At 33.3% G+C, this 27,917-nt stretch overlaps 1 protein-coding gene across 2 annotated transcripts; it reads right to left on the bottom strand.

The window, feature by feature from the left end:
- Positions 1-27,917, bottom strand: LOC132631527 (uncharacterized). 2 transcript variants are annotated; one of them, XM_060347103.1, is made up of 2 exons: positions 27,640-27,917; positions 1-448 (listed from the first exon to the last, which is right to left on the bottom strand). In XM_060347103.1, the coding sequence occupies exons 1-2, from the start codon at positions 27,757-27,759 to the stop codon at positions 188-190; spliced, it is 381 nt and encodes a 126-aa protein (XP_060203086.1). In that variant the 5' UTR covers positions 27,760-27,917; the 3' UTR covers positions 1-187. The 2 variants fall into 2 exon arrangements, with proteins under 2 accessions (XP_060203086.1, XP_060203083.1); XM_060347100.1 differs by lacking the exon at positions 27,640-27,917 and adding an exon at positions 1,735-1,973.

Genomic DNA, 27,917 nt, shown 5'->3' on the forward strand with positions numbered 1-27,917 from the left:
TAGAAAATAACCAATTGTTGTAGGTCACTTTTATCTGATAGTCATTTACACTATAGCGCATACAACTTAAAACAGATTAATATTTCACCCACTAAAACAAAACTGAAAACTGAAAACTGAAATACTAATGACGATTGCAACTCATCTCATGTATTAACTTAAAACTATTGAAATATTAAAAATAAGCTCAAGGCATGTGTGGCTCCTCTTCATCGTTGTAATCGTCTTCGTTGCCATGATAGGTCCGAAAATTCTCATGTTCCTCACTTAGCATATATCTATTGTTGTAGTCGTGACTTTTTCCACCATTCTTGTAGGGATAATCTTTTGTGTTAGTTGGGTTGCTGGTTGAGGTGGAGGTGGTGGTGTAGCCTTTGTCCATTTGCTGCTGATTGTTGTTGGTGTAGTAGTAATCATTGTTACCAGATGGTTCAACGAAATTGGTGACCTAAAATTCAAATCATAACAAGAGACTTTGAACTTATTTCATAAAATTTATATACTAATGAAGCAAAAAGGATGTACTTTATGATTCATAGATCAACCAAACACGACAAAAAAAATTAATTTCAAGAAATTGAATTGAAGTCAAAAAATGAAATCGCTAGAAACAAAAAAAAAAGGAAATGAATATTATATGTATACAACAACAATAACATCATACCTAGTGTGGTCCTGCAAGTGGGGGTCTGAGAGATTAGAGAGGTGAGTGTATGCAGACTTTATCCCTACCTTTATGGGGTAGAGACCGGACAGATCCTCGGCTTAAGAAAAATCTTTTTCAAAACAAGTTTGAGAAATATAAAAGTAAAAACTATGATGAAAATAATACAACAACAAATAATTAAGGAATCCTTAATTCCACCACCAAAAATAATGGGAGAAACAAGAGAGAGAAAGAACTTACAAACCAAATCTTCTTAACAAACCAATATCATTACTTTTTTTCACTCCTTTTTTTTTTTTTTTTTTTACCCATTGTTTACGGACCGTTCGACCATGAGAACTTTTCGCTTTAATCGGATTACACCTAAAACCCCGTTTTTTTTTTTTTCAATTTTGTTTACTTTTTTTTTTACTTTAGTACATTCAAACAATCAAATATTCTTTCCAAAAACTATAATAAAAAACAACTTCATCTTCGACTCTAACTTCAAATTTTCAAATAAAGTGCTTAAGCAAATGATTCAAATTTAAACTTCAAATCCAGGAACCTAATCCAAAAGAAAAAACTTTCGACCCAGAAACTGAATACCAACCATACAACAACAAAAAAATTATATTTTTCCTTTGATAAGTAACAAAAACTTATCTTTTAACAAACCCATGTCTTTTTTCATTTTTATCACTCCAAGTTTGAAGTAGTTACAGTTTCAAGCCATTATCATCACAATTCACACAACAAACAAACAAGAATGCAAATTAAGCAGTAAAAATCACAAAAAAAAAACAACTAAATATTTATTTTTCCTTTGATAAATAATAAAAACTTATCTTTTAACAAACCCGTATGTTTTTCTTGGATTCTTTTTTTATTTTATCACTCCATGTTTGCAGTTGTTACAGTTCCAAGCCATTATCATCACAATTCACACAACAAACAAACAAGAATGCAAATTTAAGCAGTAAAAATCACAAAAAAAAAAAAAAAAACACATAAAACAAAATATGATTAAGGTTTTCTTAATTACATACATGAAAAATAAGTGAAGAAAAAAATAAAAAAAAACATACCTTGGGAAGGTACTTGCTGTTAGGAATAAGGTTCTTGATAGGTGAATTTTGATCTAACTCATGATAAACATTGGTAGTAGTGAATTGGCTATCTTTTGCCTGGATTTGCAATGAAAATGAGAGAGTAATTATGAAGAAGAAAAAAGCCATAGAATGGTGCAGTGCAGGGCAAGAGTAAAAGTCAGCCTGTAAGGGGGTGATTTTGTATGAGCACATTTCAGAACAAAAAAGAGCAAAGATTGGTATTTTATTTCGAGATATTTCAACATGTCGGTTTTTGGGTATAGAAAAGTCTGAGGGTACTATGGTCTTCTTAAAACATTTTGCAAGATTAACTTGGTTTAGGGAGGTTGTCTTTTCTGCTTGTTATTTGGACCTTATCACCAACACTAGGAGTACATTTGGATTGACTTATAAGTTGTTTATAAATTATTTTTAACTTTTTTGAATGTTTGGCTAGTCAACTTAAAGTTATTTTGTGTTTAAAATAAGTTTAAAAAAATAATTGGACTTATTTGACTTATCTTATCTAAAGCAGTTTATAAGCTGAAAACAGCTTATAAGCTCATAAGCTAAAAATAATAAGTTAGACTACCTAAACTTTTTTTTTAGCTTATAAGCTGTTTGCAGTTTATAAGCATAAGTTCATCCAAACAGGCTCTAGAATATTTGTACTTTCTAAATTGACACGTATGACATAGCACAACCACAGAATAGTTGGCCCCTAATCCAACAACGCATACATGTTTATATTATACTCTCTCCGTTTCAATTTATATGAATCTATTTAACTGGACATGATATTTAAGAAAGATGGAAGACTTTTAAAACTTATGATTCAAAATAAGTCTTGAAAATTTGTGTGACTGTAAATAATTCATAAAGTGAATTTGTTTCCAAATTAGGAAAGAGGTCATTCATTTTGACACAGATTAAAAAAGAAATAGGTACAAATAAATTGAAACAGAGGGAGTATTTAAGTAAAAAATGGGAACCCCTTTTTTTGATTCTCGAATACTTTATTCAAATTAATTTTTTCTAAAATTTGAAGGACTCAACAAAAATATGATATATGATATTTAAAATGGAAGATGATTCATAAACTATCCAAATCTACTACTTTGTTTAATGGGTAACGACTAACAAAGTCGCATACATCAATGGGACAAGTTACACCAATATCGGAAAGGCTGCCCATTTTCCCTTTTAGTTTAATTTAATTTAGTTTCTTTTAGTCAATGCAGTCACATTCCAAACCTTAGCTGTCACAAAATCATTTCAGTCATTTTCCAATGCACTTGCCCAGTCTGCCCAATCTGCGCATCCCCAGCCCGCTATATATATATATATATATATATATATATATATATATATAAGGGAGAATCCAACTATTTTGTCGTCGGTTACATTGCAACTAAGTCTTCTCAACTAAAAGGCTACCTCTTCAAAATTTGCCCCCATATTTATCTTTTATTGCTTTCATCTAAGGAATCTTTGATCATCCTCACATGGTCATATTTGGCATTTCTTAAAGTAAAGTTGCCCTCTATTTGATAATCAACGACGTCTTTGAATATCTATGAAAAAGTCAATAGTCATCTATTGTCTTCAAAGAATACAGGACAACTATCTGAAAATGTGGGGCCCATTAATTTTTTCATTCTACGCCTCACTCCTAATTTGCAGGCACATGATTTGTTGATTGCCACATTACAGTTTGTTGATGGAATTTCTTTCGCCACCTATCATAGCAACGAAACAAGTAAAAAATCAATTTATATAAGCTGAATTTTTCTTCTGGAACACATGGGTTATAAAGAAACTAAGACATGCATTACGTGGCTCTTTTTAAAAATTATATGAGTATATTTTTTGATGGTTTTTGGTCCACAAAATGAGTGTCATGTATACTCAAATTATTTTTTTGTTTTTGCACACCTCTTAAAAATATTAATTAGAAGAATTTTTTTAACTATTTTACCCTTATTTATATTTTAAGATATGATCTCTCTTCATTAAATATTTACGCCATTTTAAAGGTCCGGCACACCAATTAAACAAAATTAGCAACATTAATTAAGAGAGTTATTTTACTTGAAGATCATTAATCTCTCCCAAAGACTTTTAAAAGGTTGTTTAATCATTTATCGGATAAGGATAATTTCGAAGGAAAAGATATGGTACCTGCTTGATTTCTTAAAGACCACTAATTCTGAACCAATTTTTAATAAAAAATCACTTAGAAGTGACCGGCAAGAGTAGCTTTTAGGAGCTTGCAGAAAAGCTGATATTTGGGGAATAGCATCGGTTGCAGAAAAGTTGAAATTTGGAGAATAACATTGGCAAACTATGTGCCAACAGCAGCGTAAGACAGAGTATGCAAGTGTAGTTATTAAAAATGATTAATGTAAAGTAACTGTAGGTGGGTATTTAGTTGTCGAAATATTATTTCAATAATTTAATGGACAAAGAGCAGGAAAAAGTTACCTATTTTATTTTTAATAGTAATTTTGGGCCCGGGCTTAGCACGGGCTAAAGAACACTAGTTATAAGTAGAGTTAAGGACTTTGGTGAGATGATAATTTATACTATGTTAATCATTATTAAATACTTAAAGGCTATGTACAAAACAGTCATGTATTCTCTCCCTTCTTTTTTATTTGACCTTGATATTAAAAATAGAGGCTTTTTACTTATCCATTTTAGCAAATCAAGGATGATTTAGTATTTCCTTTTTAATAGTCAAATTTGGATTTTCACAAAAACATTAATAAGGTTAATTTAATAAAATAAACCTCTAATGATCCTTTCTTAAGGGACTGCAATCAACATAGCCTAATTAAAAAAGAAAAATCGGAGGGCAAATTTTTTCTTTGGTTCAGAAAAAATAGAATCAAAGAACCGAAATTGAAGAACCAAATTAGTTAGGTCGGCCCGATTTTTCAGCTCAATCCAAGAACTGAACACTAGCAATACATTATCTTTTTTTTTCCCACAGCAATACATTATCCACTGTAAGCAATAGTATGACTCGTCTAGGGCTTTTGGAGTAGTACATATTGTAATGTTCCAGTTCTCAGTTGCTTTAATGCATGAATTTATAACCTAGCCGTAATTAGCTTAGTTTTTAGCTGCTTCTTCATTTTACTCAGTTTTCGAGTTACTGTTATATGCAATCTGCAACATTATCCACTATAATGCTAAGTAACGATTGAAATTTAGAACTTCATATTGAGGAACCTAATCCAAAATAACGAACTTTCAATCAGAAACTGAACACTAGAGGGCATTTGGATTGACTTTTTAAAAATAGCTTATTAAAAGTGCAAGAGGAGGGGGGGCGAATTGTAACTTTTTCGTTCAGATAGTCGACTAACTGAGAACACTAGTCGACTATATTGTAATGCAATAATAAAAATGCAGAAATAAAATTGACACAGATATTTTATACTGGTTCAGATTCAATGTGAATTCTAGTCCAGTCCCCTTGGGTTGCAAGAGTGTTCTCTGCAGCTCTTTGTAAATGTTTTGGTACAATGATTTGTTTGAATGGAGCTCCTACGTCTAACTCAAACACTTGAATTCTTTTTGATACAATGCCTCACAAACTATTCTATATCTCTCCTTTCTTTTTTGTTTACACTATATCACTCAAGAATACAATGTTTGTGAAAAGTAAAGCAGAGTCTTCTCCCTCTGAGTAGTTGACTGGTCCAGAGACTTCTCCTCCTGAATAGTTGACTGGTCCATACTGGACTCTTTCTCCCCCTTTGGCATCAATCAAAAAGAAAGACACACAGCAAAGGCCATAATAACAATTTAACAAACTATAGGTGAAGCAATAAGGGGTTAGATTATAAGGCTGAACGATCAGCCACAAGCTGTAGTCTACGGATAATTAAGGAAAAAAAAAAACATAGTCAAGGTGGACTAATGCCAAAAACAAAAAAAAAATTGTCTTAATAAAATAGGACAAAACATCATTAATCCTGCTCCCCATCAGATTGTTGTTGCTCCTGCTGCTGTTGAGCAAAGGGCCGAAGAAAGTACGCTAAGGTGTTAACCATATCTTCCTTCATGGCATCCAGAGTTGCAATGAACTTAGCAGGAAGACCATCAACACTAACTTGCAATTTGGTAGCCAACTTGCCTGCTTCCCTTAAACCACTATCAATCTTGAGACGCAGTCGAGCAACATCAGCCTAGTTTCTTTAGAGACATCCCTGACTTTTTCCATATGAAAATGAGTGGACACAAGGAGATCTTTGAGAGAGTCAATTTTGTCATCAAGGACTGAGAGCTTAGCAAGAATATCAGAGGGATGATCAGATGGGAGATTGGAGGAGGAAGGTTTGAATGATTGGAAGACAGGAGGACAGGGTTGGTCAGGTTCCTTATCTACATCCTTTTTGAGAACCCACACATCATCCATACATACATAACCCATGCTAACAAATGCTCTAGAGTCATAACATTGGGGGGGGGGGGGGGGGTCATCAAGATTAACATGATGGGCTTCTATAATGCGAGTAATGAGCATACCATAGGACAAGTTGGTAGGATCAGAAGCAGAGTCTAACATATGGTTCATGACTAGGGAGGAAAGGTAGACCTTACGCTTCTTAACCAGACAATAAGTGAGAAACGTGTCACGCTGAGTGAGGGTCGACAAAGAACCTACACGAGGCAGTATAGTAGTAGCAACAATGTGAGCAATCACACGGGTCTCAAAAGACAAGTGTTTGGGGCCTAAGTGAGGGGGAACGGAACCAGTTAAGTCAAGAGAAATAGACTGTTTAGCCTCTTCACAAGTGACCTCAAAGTCAGATGGCCAGGAGTTACGGGACAAAGCATAAAAACCATAGCTTTTGATATTGAACATTTCATCAAAACCAGAGTTATCAAACAGAATATAAGTGCCAAAAATTTGGGTTTCAAGTTCATCATCTTTCGTAGCTCTAAGATTAGCATAAAACATGCGAATATGATGTTCATAAACATGAGTAGGTGCATATGAGAAAAGATTTACCCAACCTTGAAAGTCAAAAAACTGCTGGATATTACAATGTAGTGACTAGATTACATCAAAATCCACTATTCGACCATGAGCAAAAGATTTACCTTTAAGGGACCGAAATAGATCAGAGTTTGGGGTGGACCAGAAACGGCGACGGTCAAGAAAGTCATTTTCATAGTCGAACTTAAATTTCTTGGAAGACTCACCACACACTTCAGTTGCATGGTCACGTTTGCTCGAAGAGCGAAGAGACAACGAATTTGTAGAGTTGTGAGGGGAGGAATCAGAACCATCAGATTCGACATGAACAAGGGATGATGCTTTACCTTTGTTTTTGTTTCTTGTGCTTTTGCGAGTGGAGAGAGAGGAAGGTTTCAGAGTTTTAGCCATAGATTGGAGCAGAGGAAAACTGTTGGGTGAAGAATGAAAGAGGAATGGACGGTTTTAATGGTGATTGTGAGGAGATGGAAGAGTCATGGAATTGAAAGGTTTTTAGGGGGAAGTGGAGAAGATAGTGGGAGAAGTGAGAAGACGGCAGAGATGATGATGATATTTATTGAAAGGCAAGAATTAGAGAGGAAGTATGGTGCGGTAATCAATGAAAGGACAGAGGGAGTTTCAGAGAAGGAAAATTAGTCAATTTGCCAAAAATAACATAATTATACATGTTTATCAATAATTCCTAGAGATTCTGTAAGCATGTAAAATCTTTCCTCAAGTAAGGGTTTTGTAAAAATATCAGCAAGTTGATTTTCAGTGGAAACAAACTGTAATTCAATCGACCCCTTGATAATATGATCTCTAATAAAATGGTGTTTAATATCTATATGCTTTGCTCAAGAATGATGCACAAGATTTTTTGATAAACATATAGCACTAGAATTATCACAGAAAATTTTAACAGGCTTAAATAATAAATCATAATCACTTAGTTGAAGCACCATCCATAGTAGTTGAGCACAACATTGCCCAACAGCTATATATTTAGCTTCAGTAGTAGAGAGAGAGAAACACATCCCTGTTTTTTGCTATTCCAGGAAATTAATGATTTTCCAAGTAGTTGGCATGTACCACTTGTGCTTTTTCTATCATCCTTATCTCCTGCAAAATCAGCATCAGAAAATCCTTCTAGACTGAAGGGATTAGTTTTGGGATACCATAATCCATAGGAAATGGTTTCAAGTAAATATCTAATTATTCATTTTACAGCACTAAGATGAGATTCCTTAGGAGCTGACTGAAAATGAGCACATTTGCAAACACTAAACATGATGTTTGGTCGACTAGCAGTAAGATATAGTAGAGAACCTATCATTCCTCTATACTTGGTTTCATCAATTGCTTTACCTGTGTCATCTCTGTCAATGGAACATGTAGGACTCATAGGAGTTTTCATAGCTTTAGCATCATTTAGACCAAATTTGTGAACAAGCTCCTTTGTATACTTACTTTGACAGATGGATATTCCTTTGTCCGATTGATGGATTTGAAGCCCCAAGAAAAATGTTAGTTCTTCCATCATACTCATTTCGAATTCACTTTGCATGAGATCAGAAAATTCTTTACACAGAGATGGGTTAGTACTTCCAAAAATAATATCGTCTACATAAATCTGTATGATTAAATTTCCAGATAAAGATCTTTTAATGAAAAGAGTTGTATCGATCTTTCCTCTAGAGAATCCATGTTCTACTAAAAAAGTGCTTAGTCGATCATACCAAGCTCTAGGAGCTTGTTTAAGACCATATAACGCCTTACTTAGTTTGAACACATGATATGGGAATTTAGGATTTTCAAAAATAGGTGGTTGTTTAACAAAAACTTCCTCTTCAATAAATCCATTTAAGAAAGCACTTTTAACATCCATTTGAAATAGTTTAAAACCTTTAAAAACAACATAAGCAAGTAAAATTCGAATAGATTCTAACCGTGCAACAGGAGTGAAAGTTTCATCATAGCCGACTCCTTCCTGTTGAGAGTAGCCTTGGGCAACCAGTTGAGCTTTATTTCTCACAACTTCGCCTGCTTCATTCAACTTATTTTTTAATACCCATTTTGTTCCTATTACTGATCCTTTTTCAGGCCTGGGAACTAGATTCCATACTTTATTTTTGTCAAACTGATCCAATTCTTCTTTCATTGCCTTGATCTAATGATCATCTTTTAAAGCCTCATCTACTTTCTTAGGCTCGAGCTGAGATATAAGTGCTAAATTTGCATTATTTTTACGGGAAGCTCGAGTCTTCATTCCTTCATTTATATCACCAATAACAAACTTTTTAGGATAATCAGGCTCACTTCTCATTTGTTTAGAACAGGTCCAATCGTAAGGTTAGTCGACTCGTCAGCAGAGGTAGTTTCTTTTAATGAGAGACTTTGATCAGTTGAGGTAATAGTCGTAGTGACTGAAGACTGGTGGACATCATCATCTGCAAATTTTTCTTTCTCGACCAAATGGTTAGTGTCATCAAAAATAACATGAACAGATTCCTCAATAGATTTAGTGCGTTTATTGAAAACTCTATAGGATCTGCTATTATTCGAGTAACCAACAAAAATACCTTTGTCACTTCTAGGATCAAACTTACTAATGTTGTCCTTTCTATTGTTGTGCACAAAACATTTGCACCCAAAGTAGTGAAAATAGCTAATATTAGGTTTCTTACCATTCCATAGCTCGTAAGGAGTTTTCTTTAGAATGGGTCGAATCAAGCACCTGTTTAATACATGACACGCTGTGCTTACAGCTTCTGCCCAAAAGTGATATGACAGATTATGTTCTAAAATCACTGTTCTAGCCATGTCTTGTAAAGTTCTATTCTTTCTTTCAACAACGCCATTTTGCTGAGGAGATCTTGGTGACGAAAAATTAAGCGTATAACCTTGTTCATTGCAGAAATCCTCAAAGGTTTTGTTCTCAAATTCTCTTTCATGCTCACTTCTTATGGAAGTAATGTAGTAGCCTTTGTCACGCTGTACTTTCTCACAGAAAAACTTAAAATTCTTTAGAGTATCATCCTTATGAGCAAGAAATATAACCCAGGTAAAACAAGAGAAATCATCAACAATAACGAAAGCATACCTTTTTCCTCCAATACTAGTAGTTCTAGTAGGACCAACAAGGTCTATGTGTAGAACCTGCAATGGTTTAGAAGTAGATACAATATCTTTGGAATTGAAAGAGCTTCTTGTTTGCTTACCTTTCTGACAAGCATCGCAAATATGATCTTTTGAATAGTCTATTTTAGGCAGGCCTAGGACCAAATCGTGTTTGGCTAATTTTTCAATTAGCCTCATGCTAGCATGTCCAAGTCTCTTGTGCCAAACCCAAGGATCTTCTCCCATATATGCCAAGCAAATATGTCCAGCTGGACTTTTAACATAATCGAGCACATACACATTTCTTGTTCTGCTGCCAGGAAGAATTTCTTTTCCAGTTTTGTCTTCTATAACACAGCCAGTCTTTTTAAATCTTACCTCTAAGTCAGAATCACACAATTGACTGATAGTCAAGAGATTATATTTGAGTCCTTCAACCAGATAAACGTTAGAGATATCACATAAATTATTAAACGAAATAGTTCCTGTACCGATTGCCGTTCCTGTTGAGATATCACCAAAAGTGACTAGTCCTCCATCAAAGTCAGCAACTGATTTGAACAGGCTTTTGTCGCCTGTCATGTGACTGGAACACGCATTGTCTAGCTACCATTTCCCTTTTGACTTCTTCTTGTGGTGTTCCTGCAAAACGAGGTAGTTACTTTCTTTTAGGTACCCAAGCTTCCTTGGGTCCTTGAGGGTTAGTGCTTTGATGATCAGTCTTGAGTTTCCATATCCAACTTGGAGAAGGTGTATAACGAAACCTACACTGAATATATTTATGGCCCATTTTTCCACAGCAAAAACATTTTTGTGAAGAGTGATTTTCAGAAAATGACTGAGCAGTCGACTTATGAAAGTTTCTTGGAGACTTCCTTTCAGTGGTTTGAAAACTTTTGTTAGACTGATCTGTCTCCTCATAATTGATTGACACATCTTTAGAATTATCAGAGGCATTTCTACTATTTTGATAGGTCTTTTCCTAGTGGACTTGTTGTTACGAGTCGATTTGTTAGATTTAACAAAGCTATGACTAATGGACTTGCACAACCCATTAAGTTGCAGTTTCAAGTCATCAACTTCTTCCTGAAGAAGAACCTTTTCTATTTCAACTACTTCTAGTTTAAGTTCCCAGTCCCTTTGTTCCCTCTTAAGCTTTTTATATTCATTAAACACCCTATTTAAATCCTCGAGAGTTTGGTCAAGAAACTCTTGAGTTTCGCTACAGTTGGAATAGTGATAGGGTCTTACCTCGCTAGTTTCACCAATTGCCATGAAGCAAATGTTTTCCATATCTTTCTCATCATCTTCAGAGACTTCATCTTCACTCCAACTGCTGAATGCTCGTTGTTTTTGATAATTTTTCGATGGTTTCCTCTTTGCATCAGGGTATTCAGATGCAATATGGCCATATTTTCCACATTCATAGCATTTTCCATCATTTCTTTGAACAACGGAGGATTTACCTTTCCTGAAATTTGAATTTCCTTTTCTATTGTTTCTTGATCTTCTCATAGCTTCAATTACATGCCTAGAGATCATAACCATTTCTTCTTCCTTGAACTCATCATCAGATTCTTCTGCCTGTGACTTGAAAGCAACCATTTTCTTCTTTTCATCCTTTTGATATCTTTGAATATGATTCTTTTCAAAGGCCATCAAATTTCCTCTTAGTTCATCATATGTAAAATTATTCAGATTTCCATCTTCTAAAACAATTGCCTTTGTTTCCCAAGTTTTGGACAGGCTGCAAGTTTTCTCACTTGTTGAGAGTTAGTGTAAATCACACCAAGAGATTTGAGTTCACCAATGATTTTGCTAAATCTGGTGAACATTGATTCAATATTCTCATCATCATTCATGCTGAAAGCTTCATAGTCGTGCCTTAAAACATCGATTTTGGTTTCTCTTACTTTTGATGTTCCTTCGTATGTGACCTCAAGTTTATCCCACATTTCTTTTGCAGTCTCGCAATTTGATATTTTGGCATATGCCTCTCCACTGACTGCACAGTACAATAAGGCTATTGCTCTAGCATTTGTCGATAGCGTCTCCTGTTGTTCTTTAGTTACATCATGCGACTCCAAATTAATTTTTGTATTTGGATCTTTTGCATCCATATTTGGAATAGGTTTAGGTCCTTTCTTGATCACAATCTATGCTTGATAATCCGTTGATTGCACAAAGATCTTGAACCTTTCTTTCCAATGGCAGTAATGTTCACCATTAAAGTAGGGTGGCCTCGTTGTGGAGTGCCCATCTTGTAAAATTGCACCAGGGATCTGATATGCAGCCATTTGATCTTTTCTCACGTGTTGTTAAGCAATAAAGTGTGAGACCTCACTCTGATCAGATAGTCGACTAACTGAGAACACTAGTCGACTATATCGTAATGCAGTAATAAAAATGCAGAAATAAAATTGACACAAATATTTTATACTGGTTCAGATTCAATATGAATCCTAGTCCAGTCCCCTTGGGTTGCAAGAGTGTTCTCTGCAACTCTTTGTAAATGTTTTAGTACAATGATTTGTTTGAATGGATCTCCTTCGTCTACACTCAAACACTCGAATTCTTTTTGATACAATGCCTCACAAACTATTCTATATCTCTCCTTTCTTTTTTGTTTACACTATATCACTCAAGAATACAATGTTTGTGAAAAGTAAAGCAGAGAACTTGAGAGTATGAGACGACTGTATATGTTGACACCCAATTTTGTCCCGCCTTTCTTCCGAAGCATTTATTTGCGTTAACTTAAAAAAATAATTATTAATATTTTATTACAAATTAGCTTCTATTAATATCGTCGTTTTCCATTATCCAACTATAATCATTGGTTATTATCACTACTATTACCGCCATTATTATTATTATTATTATTATTGTTACCACTATTATTATTATTATTATTATTATTATTATTATTATTATTATTATTATTATTTTGCCCTCACTTAATATCATGATTGTCATGATCATTTTTAGCTTTCCTATTTAGCAACTTATGCGAAAACGCATCGCATTTATCTTTTACTACTTACTTTCAGACTTTATAAATGTTACCGCGCAACTATTACGATATCATGAATTTTATTTGAGTACTAATAAATATATTTTTATATTAAGTAATATTTTAGCACGCGGTAATATATAATTAACTAAAGAGTGTCTTTCATCTTGGTCTAGGAGCTCCAATAAATATAAGAAAAAGAGAATTTTAATCCAAAACAAATGGCCAAAATTCGGCCATCAGAAACGACCCATCTGAGCATCTCTTTTAAAAAAAAATCAGCCCAAATATACGGCCCAATATTTTGAACCGACCCGACCCATCATGTCTAAACATCAATTATGGTTGCCAACACTTTCATGAAACAAACCCCTTAGCTGCGCCTGTTCCCTCTTCATCTCCATTTTCGGCTAAATGTTTTCCTTACCTTAGCCATGGACAGAGTTTGTTCACTCCATTTCCGTGCAAACTTTAACTTATTTCAATATCTATCAGAACCCTTTCTGTCTTTTGATGATATAACGTCCATATTTCATTGAGGGGAGGTTTATTTTTGAAGACAGAGCTACGACTTCTCATCCCCAAAAACAATAGCCGTATACCATTCGAAATCATTATATTTCCACCCTTATGTTCGAAATTTTGGTTAAATCTGAGCATGCCCTGTTCGACGTCTTTTGAGCGTGAATCCGCGACCTAAGGCCTCAGTTCACTGCACCCGAAAAATGGTCAGTGTTATTCATTCCTTTTCTCTCTTTTCGATTCAATTTAGAGCCTCGCTGTGTGCTCTTGGTTTGATGTAGATTAGCTTGGATTTAACTTAACTTAAGTTAGTTTATTCCAGCCCACTTTTCACTCTAACATGTGTTTTATTCAAGTTTATGTTGCTTGTTAAGAATGTGCTAGTAATTGTAGAATGCTTGGTCGCTTAGGTGTTTAATTTCCTGCTTAAACTTTAATTCGAGCATGAGGACGTATAGCACTTCTCACATTTCTGTATGACTCGTTCTTGTCACTGGTTTTTTTTTTTTTTTTTTTTTTTTGGCTAAAATATAACTGTTGTTTTATTTTGTTTGAGCCTACTTTCAAAGACCCTCCCCTCCATTGGCTTTTTTTTTTATTTCTTTTTAGTTTCTCTTTTAATGTAGTCTTTTAGCGTTTTCATTTTTGTTTTGCGGGTTCTGTTGCTATTTCATACTTTCGATCAATCTCTTGGCTCTGTTTTATGTGTATTTAAGTTCCAAGTATGAATTAGTTAATTAAATTCAGGAATGCTTTAGTTTTGTTTGGGCTGTCGTATCAGCGCGGGGTATGAAATCTATCCCTGTCCTTTTCATTTCTGTGCTTATATGGGTGTTGTTAGTCGTTTAAGTATGATTCCCTTTCTTTCTCCTGTGGTTCTAGTCAAAGAATTAGTGTTGAACTTCACAGTAGAGATTAATGAGGGACAGACTCTGAGTGCTTTTTTTTTTTGTTTAGTAAAAAAAATATATATACACAACTTAAGTCGTTTAGATAATTTTGCCTGGTTTATTTTTCTTTTTGCTTTCAATATGAGTAAATGCTATCTTTATGCAATCCTCAATTAGTATTAGCTCAAACGTCTTTCTTAATACTCATTTTCTCATTTCAAGTTTCCTTTTGGTTTCAAGAGGAAGTTTCTTGGCTCTGCCATTCAAGTTGCAAAATCCTCTGTGCTTTCGTGCTTGTACACTGTTTAAAGTTACCAGCTTGGTTTTTCAGTCTTTAACTCTTTTGTTTATAAAACAAAAAACGAGTGTTTAAGCATTTATTCTTCATTTTGCATCAGAGAATATAATAGGTTTGTGGCTTGAGTTTTTTCACGTTTCTGTCACAATAGGAATTATTATGAAGAGTACATGTTCTAGTTTGTGTTAACGTGTGTTTGGGTTTGTTTTCTCCTGTTCTTATAAGAAGTTTAAGTTCTTGTTTTAAATGTGATCACAAGGTTAGATTAAAGAGAAGTAAAGCAAGTTAATCGAGTAATACCTTTTCTTTATATTTATTCTCGAGAATAATTCAGTAGTTCCACAAATAAGTATATTTTTTCTTGTTAAAAAAACGAGCTTTAAATGTTGGAAAATAATGGAAATTAAGCTTCCTAAGTGATTAAATGAACAATTAATCTAAAAATTACTCCTCTGTTGCTTTTTAAAGCAGTGAGTACATTTCATCTTCACTTCGAATTATACTTTGGCCTTGAAGTTTTTGATAAAATATGAACCTCGTGATTATGTTTTATGCGGGAGTATAGTTTCTTGGTCTAGTTCTTAGATTAACCTGGGAAAGAGAATTTTTTTTGTTATAAATGAATTGGAATTATGGCGTAATTTGCTGTGATTTAAAAAATAATGTTCGGACATGTGAGCATTTCTTCTGTCCAAGGATGAAAGAAGAAGAGCTTATCTTCTGAAAATAGAACGACTTTGTTTGGAATTCTATTCGTGTAAAATATGGTTTAATCACATGCTTTCTAGTGGCTTGAGGTGCAAATTACTGGTCCAAGTTTGGTCCTAGATGCTCTGATCAAGTGATTCTGTGAACTGAAGCTACCTTTATTATTTATCATGAATCATATGTTATTTGTTCTAATTTTCTCTTTTCCAATTTCTTTTGCATGATATCGGCGTTGCGAGGAGTCTCACACGAGACTCAATATCATCAGCACATCCAGGAAACTTGCATTTAGTCCTTTCAAGCATCTCTCTAGTTGTCTCCGAACAAAAAAAAACAAAGGGAAACAACGGGAAATACAGAACCCGCATCCGCTTCTTTGCATACTTTTCCCTCGTTGGAAAAGAAGGGGCACCTGTTGCATTTTTAGCTTGTCCAAAATTAACTGTCTTTGCTTTCCTTATTTGTGACTGTTCATGTGGTTTGTTTAAATTTATCTACACTATAACACCTAGTTTGAGGGATGGATATGGGTATATTATCTCAGCGACTATCAAGTGTACTATTTTTCTAAGTTCTTTGCTAGTTCATTTTTTTTCTTTTGGAGCAATCCAAATGGGACTTGAAATCATCTTTTTTTAAAACCAATTTCATTTCCTTTAATTGATCTCTGGTCAATTTGAAAGCTTGGATTTGAATTCGGTTGACAAACATTTAAGAATATTTTCTTGCTACTTATTTTTAAACAAGTTTTAAAACAAAACTGGTCACGTGACTTTCTTTTCCAAAATTCTAAAAGAAATGACCGAGCACTTTTTTCGAAAGGAAGAGTTCAATTTCAAATCTTTTAATCTCGCATTTCTTAAACAGAAAAATCGTTCGGTTAATTATAGGTCATTTCTTAACTCATTTTGAGGTTAAAAAGTATTCTTTTTCTTTTCCAAATTAATTATTCGCCTATTTGATATTTTAAGACAAATATTTATCCTGATTTCAATTAACCTAAGTTTGGTCGGGTAATCGTATTTTAGCGGATCTTAAAGGATGCCTTACCCCTTCCCTTTAGGATTACTAAGAACCCTTACCTAGAATCACATTAAGCAGACCATTAACGGAGGTTTAGTTTAGCTTTGCCTTAGTTAATATTTAGGTGTCCTAATTCACCATTAAAATAATTAGGTGGCGACTCCTTAAATCAAATAATTTGGGAATTACCAATATGTTTACTCCGATTTGACCCGTTTAAAATGGGGTATAACAATATATATATTTCTTTGTCTCTAAAGCCTCGAAAAATAGTCTTCACATGTTTAGCCATTAGACTCTATTTTTGCAGAGATATCAACCCAAGAGATTTGATCTTTGAAAATTAGGAATATTTGAGGATCCTAATTTCCAAGAATAAAGCAAGAGCTTATTAATACTTGTAATGATCCTTTCCTTCTATGGTATCAACCTGGTTGGCAGATGCTTCTTTCCTTGTACGTTGTTGATGAGAAATAAAGGTTGTATAGCTGCTTTTCTTGTGCGTCATTTGCCTTGTTGGAGTGGTACTTGTTTCCTTGTATAGTAGATCTGATTTAATGCTTGACTCACCATGATTGTGCTGATTTAAATGCTTAAGTAAAACTGATTTTGTTCCAAAAATACGCAGTAGCCTATCTTTAATTCCTTTCCTTATGCAGCCGACTTGGGCTTGCCCTTCTATTCAACCGACTGAACTCCTGCTGTCCATTGAGCGTATTTGTCCGATCCATTTGATTGATCCTTTGAGCATTGGTACCTACACAACAATTTGTCATCATTAAAATCATAACACTAACACTTATAAGGCAAAAGCAAAAAGTCATAAGTTGTGGATACCAATTTTTGGCTTTTCACTTATTTTTATACTTTTTTGGGCTTAAAAGTAAATGCTTAAAAGCATTTTTTATCTTTCTCAAACATCACAAAAAATAGAAAAGAGTTTAAAAGCCAATAAGTACTTAAAATAAGCCCATCCAAACATGCTCTAACAATAAAACAACAAAAAATTATCTTTTTCCTTGGATAAGTAACTAAAAACTCATATTTTTAACAAACCCATATCTTTTTCTCGATTCTTTTTTCATTTGATCACTCCATGTTTGCAATGGGTTATTATTTCAATCCATTTATCATCACAGTTCACACGACAAGCAAGTGACCATCCAGATTAAGCAGTAAAAAATCACCAAAAACACACAAAACAAAACATGATTAAGGTTTTCTTAAATCACTGGAGAAAAAGAGAATTCTGGAAACTACTAAGGATATAATTTGGGGAATTTGGATCTTTAATCTGGTCTTCTAGATAAAAAATCTGTTCTCACATATGGGCCCCATAGCCGCAATTCTTAACATAGAGTGTAAAACACACGCCCCATTCAAACTTTTGCTACCACACATTTTGCATAGATGTCACTTGTCATGAGTCAAAGCAAATAAATATTTTCTTTCTTATTGGTAAGTCTAATTTTGGATTTCACGCTTCACGGTGGTCAAGATTTTTCTGAAAACAAGAAGATAAGATAAAAGAATTTCTTTTGTCTCACCTCTGTTTTTAGCTATTGTACAAATAATTTGTTTTATTTTTAAATAACTTACATATAAATATTTTTTAGGTGATTCAATAATGTAAAATATTATTTATAATGACTGTTGCATATAAACTCATTGTTTATAAACTCGATATTAACTTTATTTGTGTGTTCCTGAAAACTCAAACGAGTTTAAAAGGTTTGGTAAAGAAATGTTTTTCAACTAAATCATTATGACTGCATGCACGTTTGACTGACGTGAGTACTCAATCATGAGGACAAAGCTTAAAATCATATACCTCCAGCGTTTCAATTTATTGTGAATCTATTTTTATTTTAATACCTTTCGAAATGATATTTCTTCCGGTTCATAATAAGTATTTTTTTGATTTCTTTTTATTTTGGTACAAAATAAATAATTTGCTACATAATCAAGATATTATTAATTGTTTTCTTTCAAATTTACCCCTATTTAAATAAGTGAATTTTTATAATAAGTGAATTTTTATATAATCAATAAACTATGTTAAATAGGAATCATTTAATTAAAGGTAAGTTAGTTAAAATACATATTCTTTTTTTAGAATTTAATATTGTCTTAAAGGTTATGTCAAAAGCCAAAAAGAGGACACTTGTCATGACCGGAGGGAGTAACTAACATGCTAGTAGTATAATATATTTTATCTATCACATTTTATGTGATACCATTCAAATTATCAGTATTAAATTTCACGATCAAATGATGAATTTGCAAATAAAGTGAAATAATTTTTAGAAAAAAATTGAAAAATTTAGGAAAACAAAAATCCAGCTTTCGAAGCTTTGCAGGTGGACTTCTGTCCTATTATGGGAAAAAAGGAATTAAAAAATATTTGCATTGCTTAGCCTAATTCATTGAACTGCTAACAGATCACTTTATTGAAGCTCATTCATGGGCTGCGTTGGCCAGCGTGCGGTATTTTGTAAAATCAACAAAAGTAAAATCGAGACCAAGGGGAATAAAACCCTCGTCAATTTATTCTTTAATTTTATGATCTTAAAGATATCATATAAAAATTTAAAATTAAAGAGTTAGTAAAAGACAAAAGACATTATTATTTTAATAGATTAAAAAAATAAGACACATAAACAAATAAGAGAAAGGAGAAAGTTATGAAATAGACATTTGATGTTTAACCTCTCAAAAAGCTTGGTCAGATGGGAAAAAGGAGGAATGCCAGATTGTATTGTGGGGCTTTCTATATTTTTGTATTTGGTCAAGAAATACAGCTGTGTTTAATGTTTGCCTGGAGAATCATTTTGCCGTGTATGAATGAAGGTGAAGGTGACTGTAAAATTTGATGCTAAGACCTATCAAACATGTGAACAGCCATAAAGGGAGGGGGATTATATAAACGGAAAAGGGCCAAATATATCTTTGTACTATTGAAAAAGGGTCAAATTTATCTTTCATTATATTTTAAGGCTATATATATTTCTGCTGTTATACTTTAGAATAAATATACCCTTATACTTAAGGACTGCCACGTGGCAAGCTTAGAACAAAAAACTCATCCCCATTTTAAAATATCCAAATCTAATTATAGCCCGCCCCACCCCACCCCAATTAACCTAACCCGACCCGATCCCCTCAAACTTAAGCAACGGACATTAACTCGTACCGAAGAACAACCTTGTTATCTTATCTTTTAGTTTCATAACGGTTGGGAAAACCACAAAATAATATCAGTATAATAATAATAATAATAAATATTATATATTTAGCAAAGTAAAATAACAACACTTGAAAATAAATATTACTACGATAATATATCTAGCAACAAAAGCACAATAATAATATTATTATTTAGGAAGTAAAATAATATAGCAACACTTGAAAAAACTAAATTTACTACGGTAATAATTTAGTAAATACACAGTCTAACTTGAGTCGTGCTAGGCACTATCCTAAAAAACTATTTTAGGAGAATTAAATATTTCTTCAGAATTAAACAAGCTCTTCTTTAATTAATTAAAAGATATAGGAATCAACAAAATTAAATTATACCAGCAAGGAAATAAAAGAAAGAACAACTAATTTATTTTATGGGGAAATATATTAGAAAGAGGAAGGGGGCGTGAGATGCTATAGGAAAGGAAAGGGCGATTCTTATTTTTTGGTGTGTATTTGCTGGAGGAATTGTGAGCCTATTTATAGGCTAAATGAATAGCGTGGACAAGTGTCCAATATGTGTCAACATTTGCATTGTAAATGGACACCTCTCTCTTTCTTTTCATGAGAAATTGACACATAAAATTTTATTTGCCACTTCTCCAAGTATGCCATTTTGTAAAATACTTAAAAATCTTTAAATACTACTACAATCCCCCACTATTTTAAAGATTTTTTAAAAAAAAATTATAACTTACTGGATTTGTATTTCTGAAATGTAATAGGTTTGATGCCTTTTGGGCTATGAAACAAACTTATACCAATAAAATTTAACTTACAGAATTATTGGTGAAATATAAAATTTCTATGAACCAATAATTCTTATTGTAAGTCAGAGACTTTAACAGTCACATTTCGACTCCGTAATTTTGCTGTTCAATGCGGTTTTACGCCTTAGGCCATGCGTGTGCTTGGTTATTCACGAGAGCTCTAGAGACTAGGCCAACGTCTTATAGGAGCGGCCCCACTCCACTCTCATATAGGTGAATTCATAAAGTGTACACTGCTTTAAATTGACAACAATGAATTATACGCATTCAAATAGTTTCATATATTGCCAGACTGATAAGAAACCCCATTGCATCCACCACAGGAGAGTACATACGTCTCCATACAATAATGTCAGGACTTTTGTGAAAAATCTTTATGCCACAAGGCACAAGTCGTACTTTATTTTTTACGGTTTTTATTTCTCATTTTACTTTTCGCACAAGAATCCATTTGTACCCCACTGACATTATACCTTGAGGTCATCGGACTATAGGTCCAAAACACCACTTTTTCAAGTGAAACAAAATATACTTGAACTGCGTATTTTATTTGACTAATCATTATATCTGTCCATATTCTTTGACAGATTTGAATTCAAGATCCTCATCACCATTATAATATTGAGCGCTACATTATTTCAAAGATACCGTCGACGGTTATTTGATATCGGTTCCAATGCGACATAACTTCTTGAGATCTCTTCATTTTTTTATCAATTTCAGGTACCTGAACCTTTCTCAAGGTTTTATGAAGGTTATGTCGTGGTGCTCTTTAAAGCACTTGCCTCATTATATGACCATCTTGATCATTTACTCCTCTCCTTCTTCAAGGAGTTTTATCTTTGGAACCGATCGGTCTATCGTCATGGACTCTGTTCTTCAAGAACTTTAATTCTAACTGGAATTGGAGCACTTACGGCTAGAATATAATATTCACTTTTGGGTCAGTAAATGCATCTGGCAGTTAACTTGAATTATCTTTTTAACGAGGATCATACCAGTGATAATTCATTACATATACCTTATTTTCCAGCTGCTTATCATCCCCCCCCCCCCCCCCCCCCCCTAATGTTAGGAAATCTAACATTTACCTCCCAACCTTACTTGGGACCCATCTTTGTGCGTTGTGGTGGAACAATTAAATCATAGACCGCACATTCAAATTTCTAGACAAGAATTACTTGGTTCCTGACCCTGAACTAACCTCGAGAAGAGAGTCAAAAACTTGTTGGCTTGATGCTTACAAGTGCTGTTACATATTAAATAATCTATCTCAAACCAAATTTCTTTTTGGGAGATTTATTCTCATAATCAATTGATTAGCTATAATTGGAGGCATACAATTTCTGCTAAACCAACTTGGATATAAACTTATCAACTAAATTTCATAGTTTGAAACTGTGCTCTTAATATAACAATTGAGTAAACAACCTTGCAAAAATCAAATTGCAAGTTGATACCAATGCACATGTAACAATAACAAGATGCATCTATTAAAATCATATAATTGTAAACCGGTGCACATGACAGGTGATTGGGCCCATATATATATATATATATATATATATATATATATATATATATATATATATATTACCTTTTATACATTCCAAAATCATGGGATACAATCCCAACCTTAGCTGGTAAATTAATCAATTTGTCATCATGAGAACAAGCAGCACAAGAGAATTCTCGAAGAATGTCTTTATTTCTTCAAAATATAACCACATGAATTCTCAATTATTTTCGCATCACATTTGAACTAGGATGGTCAACCGGTCATGCCAACCTCCATAGCATGTGATTCCATCATGCTTATATTTATGTGGTACAAATTCAGAGGAAAAACGGGCAACATTTCACATACATTTTGTTTTCCCGCTATAGTTGTAGTAATAGGAAGATATTAAATCTTCCCATAATTTATAGTCTCAATATAATTCATTTCTAGCCAATGCCTTTGAAACTTAAAATTTTTTTTTTGAGACTTACTACAACACCAATATTATTGGACAATTTCATTCCTCCGAGCAGTAACATATTAGCTTTTCCAGAGCTCCTAATTAATTATGTACACATATTTCATAATACCATCCATATGGTGAACATCTCCTTTTAGGGAGTAATTGTCATTATAGTCATGGCCAAAACCTTTATAAGCAAGATTTATTTCTTGCTTTTACCCTTTGGTAATTCATCATAAAACACACCACAATATTTGTGACGTACTAAAAGTACGTGACCAAATTAAATGACCATTTATGTCAAAATATTTTCTTTTTATTTCTCTCAAACCTTTAGTAGAGGTGAGTTGTGGTATTTGTTCAACCATATATGAGCATGTCCTTATCCATAATTTTTATCGCATCTTGACTGAATCACTTTCACAATGCTTATTACAAGTCACATTTTCGTCAAGGAATTGACTATAACCATATGTTCGTACTTCATAATTTTTCATTATAAGCCCATTGTCTTTATCATATTCATAGACCCACCTCAACATCACTTTGTAATTGTATCCTTTTCTTTGATGGAGGATTTATGAATTTTCATCAAGTTAGGTCGCACGCCCGCGTTATGACCTTTCATATCATATTGATGACAAAATCATCTTCACCTTTAGAAGGACCCATTTGAGAACCCATAATGATCTTCCTATTATATTACCACAATGATGATTAACATTATTTTGTCATTTTCCACGCCCACGTTCATTCTTTTAGCCACCTGTTCTCATTTAGAATTATTATGCACTGCTACCACATTCCCCTCACAGAATGAAGCATATCTAGTGAGACAGGTGTCAAGATTTTTCGTCAAAGATATATTATTTTGCCTTGATTATCATTATATCATCACTATAGTGCATTAGGACTTAAACCCAACGTCTTATCCATATAAAGGCATGTTAGGCCATATATTCTGTAATCGCACCCAAAAAAAAATTATTAAAGCAGAAGAATAATTAAATCATATACAAATAGCATAAGTAGTACTTTCTTGCCCGTAGGAGAAATTGCTTCTGAATAATGCATCAAGATACATGACAACAGGGTTCGAAATATATTTAAACTTACTGTTTGTTCCATAAATAAAAGCAGACTGATTAATAAGGCATACGAATTTTGTCTTTTCATAATTTCACCACAGAATGAGTAATCTCAAATAATCAGACACAAAATCTTATAGCTTAGTGTGACTAAGGAAAAACTGTTCACTAATCAAGTTTTCGAATCCTTATCACATTTGAAAACGATAGTTTTAATTTATAAACAAAAGAAAGTCTTTGATTTCCTTTTTATCTAAATGTAAGACTCTAATTCCCTCCACAAATAAATAATCCTTTTTCCTTAACACAGTTTAGATTGCAAACCTTTATAACTTATTAAAATGTTATAAAACAGTAAAACTAAAGTTCATAGAGATAATTATTATGATATCACCTGGCAGCGTGATCATTCAAGATAAGCAACAATATGCTGCCCCACATTAAACAACTCAACTTGTTAGAGACTCGTGTAGTTAACGTGTTGTAAAATCATTCTAAACGATTTGCAGACGTATATAACTCAACTTCTTAGAGACTCGTACTGATAACGTGTTGTAAAATCATTCTAAAAAAGTTAGTACAATATATCAAAAGATGAAGCAAGAACAATAAAGAGAGACAAGAAATGAGAGCTTTCTTATTCATCTCAATATGTTTCAAGTGTTGTTCAAGTCCCTACAATATGAATCCCTATGCCTCTATTTATAGTGGTGCATAGAGGCATATAAAAGGGTAGATATAAATATGACATTCAACGTATGAGAATGTGGGGAAGATCATGGGTGAAGTGGGAGACATTCCATTAAACTTTTGAGATCATGAAGAAAGTGAAAATTTATTTCTAGAGCGTTGAACATCCACATTTAATATTTCATAACGTACTTTTGCAAGATTGGCTGGGGGCTTATGGTACTTCAAAGTTCAAACCACTTATATTTTAATGATAAGTTATATATACTTTTTCCGCCTAGCAGAAAAGTAGCTTTCGATACTAGTGATCAGATTAATATTAATATATGCACTAAAGTATAATTGGTACTCTCTCCATTTTAATTTACGTACCCTCATTTGATTTAACACAATTAACAAAAGAAAGAATGATTTTTAAAATTCGTGATCTAAAATAAGTCTTAAATATTTATATGATTATAAATCATTTCATTAAGGGTAAAAAAAAAATTATAATTAAATTATTTCTAATAATAGACAAATTCTTTTTGATATAAACTTAAAAAAATAAGATGTCACATAAATGGGAACAGAAAGAGTACCCAATTTACTGCACATTAGCAAGTTGTAAAATACTCCACTAAACTAGAAGGTCGCGTAATCTGTCAGTATGTAGGATAATCTTTTTTGTACTAAATTACACCATATTGATTATTCATTTAAGCAAATCAAAGTACCAAATAATAGACTCAACTGCAATATTTCAGTATTTGAACTTAATTAATTATAGAAAACAAGGACAACCCCATATAAACTTGATATAGAAAATAACCAATTGTCGTAGGTCACTTTTATCTGACAGTGTAAATATCATTTACACCATAGCGCATACAACTTAAAACAGATAACATTTCACCCACTTAAACAAAACTGAAAACTGAAAACTGAAATACTAATGACGATTGCAACTCATCTCATGTATTAACTTAAAACTATTGAAGAATTAAAAAAAAAGCTCAAGGCATGTGTGGCTCCTCTTCATCGTTGTAATCGTCTTCGTTGCCATGATAGGTCCGAAAATTCTCATGTTCCTCACTTAGCATATATCTATTGTTGTAGTCGTGACTTTTTCCACCATTCTTGTAGGGATAATCTTTTGTGTTAGTTGGGTTGGTAGTTGAGGTGGAGGTGGTGGTGTAGCCTTTGTCCATTTGCAGCTGATTGTTGTTGTAGTAGTAATCGTTGTTACCGGATGGTTCAACGAAATTGGTGACCTAAAATTCAAATCATAATAAGAGACTTTAAATTTACTTCATAAAATTCATATACTAATGAAACAAAAAGGATGTACTGTATGATTCATAGATCAATCAAACACGACAGAAAAAAAAAAATCAAAAAATTTAATTGAAGTCAAAAAATGAAATCGCCAGAAACAGAAAAAAGAAATGAATATTATATGTATACAACAACAGTATACTGAGAGTGGTCCTACTTATCCCTGCCTTTGCGTGGTAGAAAGACCGGATAAACCTCGGCTCAAGAAAAATCTTTTTTAAAATAAGTTTGAGAAATATAAGAGTAAAAGTTATAATGAAAATAATACAACAACGAAAAACTAAGCAATCCTTAGTTTCATTTCACCCACCAAAAATCATGGGAGAAACAAGAGAGAGAAAGAACTTATAAACCAATCTTTTCAACAAACCATATCTTTACTTTGTTTCTTTTTCCTTTTTTCAATCCTTTTTTAACCCCTTGTTGAGTCAACAGAACGTTTAACTAAATGATTGAAATTTACGGACCCGTTTGGCAGTGAGAATTTTTCACTTTAATTCGGATTTTTTCCCGAAAGTCAGCGTCTGCCCATGAAAATTCCAAATACAACTAAATTTGGAAAACACCTAAGACCATATTTTTTTTTTTTCTTCACTTTTTCAATTTCAGTATATTCAAACAATTAAATATTCTTTGCAAAAATTAAAACCAAACATAACTTCATCTTCAACTCAAATTTTAAAATTTCAAATAAAGTGAAAAAAAAAAAAAACCTTTTCATGGCCAAAAGCCTACTACAACTTCCAATCCATGAACTGAACACTAACAAAATACTGCAGAGCCCACAAAGACAAAGTTACAAACGCGGCAAGAAAGAAAACTGTTACTGCTGATAAAAAGTTGCAGCTGTTGCTATTACAGATGGTCTGTGATTCAGTAACCTCACATCTGCTTAAATAAGTTTAACAATAAAACAAGGCAAAAGTTTAATTAATTACTCTTATTAGCTGATGATCAGAAAACAGGGGAAATAAAAAAACTTCAGAATTAATTACTCTCTCCGTTCCAATTTATATGATGTAATTTAACTAGATACGAAGTTTAAGAAATAAAAGAAGACTTTTGAATCTTGTGGTTTAAAACTAGTCAAAGATATTTATGTAGTTATAGATCATCCCGTTAAGCGTAAAAGTTAAAGTTTAAAATTAAATTATTACCAAATAAAAAAATGTGTCATTTTTTTTTTTATTTAAAAAGAAAAGCCTGTTACATAAATTACCTCTAAAACAATCATGATGATTTCAACCATTGTCGTTCTAGTTTTCTAGAAACTTCTCTGCAGAATCTTGATACAAAAATTTAGTGAAAGCAAAAGGAGTGACACAACTCATGCTCCAACAGAGCAAATTTCTGTTTTCATCCATTTTTGCAGCCAATGATAAACAGGCCACTGATAATAACCTCACTGCCCAGTATTGGAAGTAGCAGAAGCAGCCAGGCAGGGGACAAAACTGAGAGTATGAGATTTGCCCTCAATTGTCTGATCATAATCAATAAGTGCATTTATTTATATTACATTTTAAGCATTTATTTGATTTGAATAGATTTTAATAATTAACATCTTGAAAAAAGTCTTAATGTATTAATATGTAGATAATTTTCATCACCACTTTGTCTAATTTTCATCACCACTTTGTCCACAACCACCACCCACAACCACTAACCAACTCTGTCATCACAACCACCGGTCACCACCACCATATCCAACCACCGGCCACCACCAACAACCACCTTTGCCATCACAATCACCACTTCCGACCACCATATAGCTGTCAATCACCATTGTGAGTCGCGACCGCGCCTACCACCTCTATCATTAATTATATTCACTGTCACCTCCAACACAATCAGCCACTACCACCGCCGCCGCTGACCCCGCCACCACCACCAACGACTACCACCACCGCCGTTGTCCCCGCCACCAAACATTACAGCCACCAACATCAACGCCGCCAACTACTAACATCAACCACGTAACAGACTTCCAAGGAAAGTCTTGGTCTAACGAAAAATTATCTTTTTCCTTTGATAAGTAACAAAAACTTAATCTTGTTACAAACCCATATCTTTTCTTCAAGCGATTCTTTTTTCATTTTTCTTCATGTTTGCAATGGTTAATTAGTTCAAGCCATTATCATCACAATTCACACGACAAGCAAATAACCATGCAGATTAAGCATTAAAAATCACCAAAAACAAACAAAACAAAAAATGATTAAGGTTTTCTTGAATCAGTTGAGATTTAGAGAAAGAAGGACCTTACCTTGGGAAGGTACTTGTTGTTAGGAATAAGGTTACTGTTGTAGAATTGACTGTCTCTGGCTTGGATTTGCAATGAGGATAAGAGAGAAATTAGGACGAAGAAGAAGGAAAATATCGCCATGAATGAGTTTTATACTGCTAACTAGTTAATGGTTACTCTCTTTTAGGGATGGCAACGGGGCGGGGCGGGGCGGTGCGGATTTTGCCTTATGTTGTTTGTGCCGTGGGCTACACAACTTTAAGAAGATTTTTTTTGTCACAGATGGTAGGCTGATAAAT

Source organism: Lycium barbarum, chromosome 1, assembly GCF_019175385.1.
Source record: "Lycium barbarum isolate Lr01 chromosome 1, ASM1917538v2, whole genome shotgun sequence".
In the NCBI taxonomy this organism is placed as follows: Eukaryota; Viridiplantae; Streptophyta; class Magnoliopsida; order Solanales; family Solanaceae; genus Lycium; species Lycium barbarum.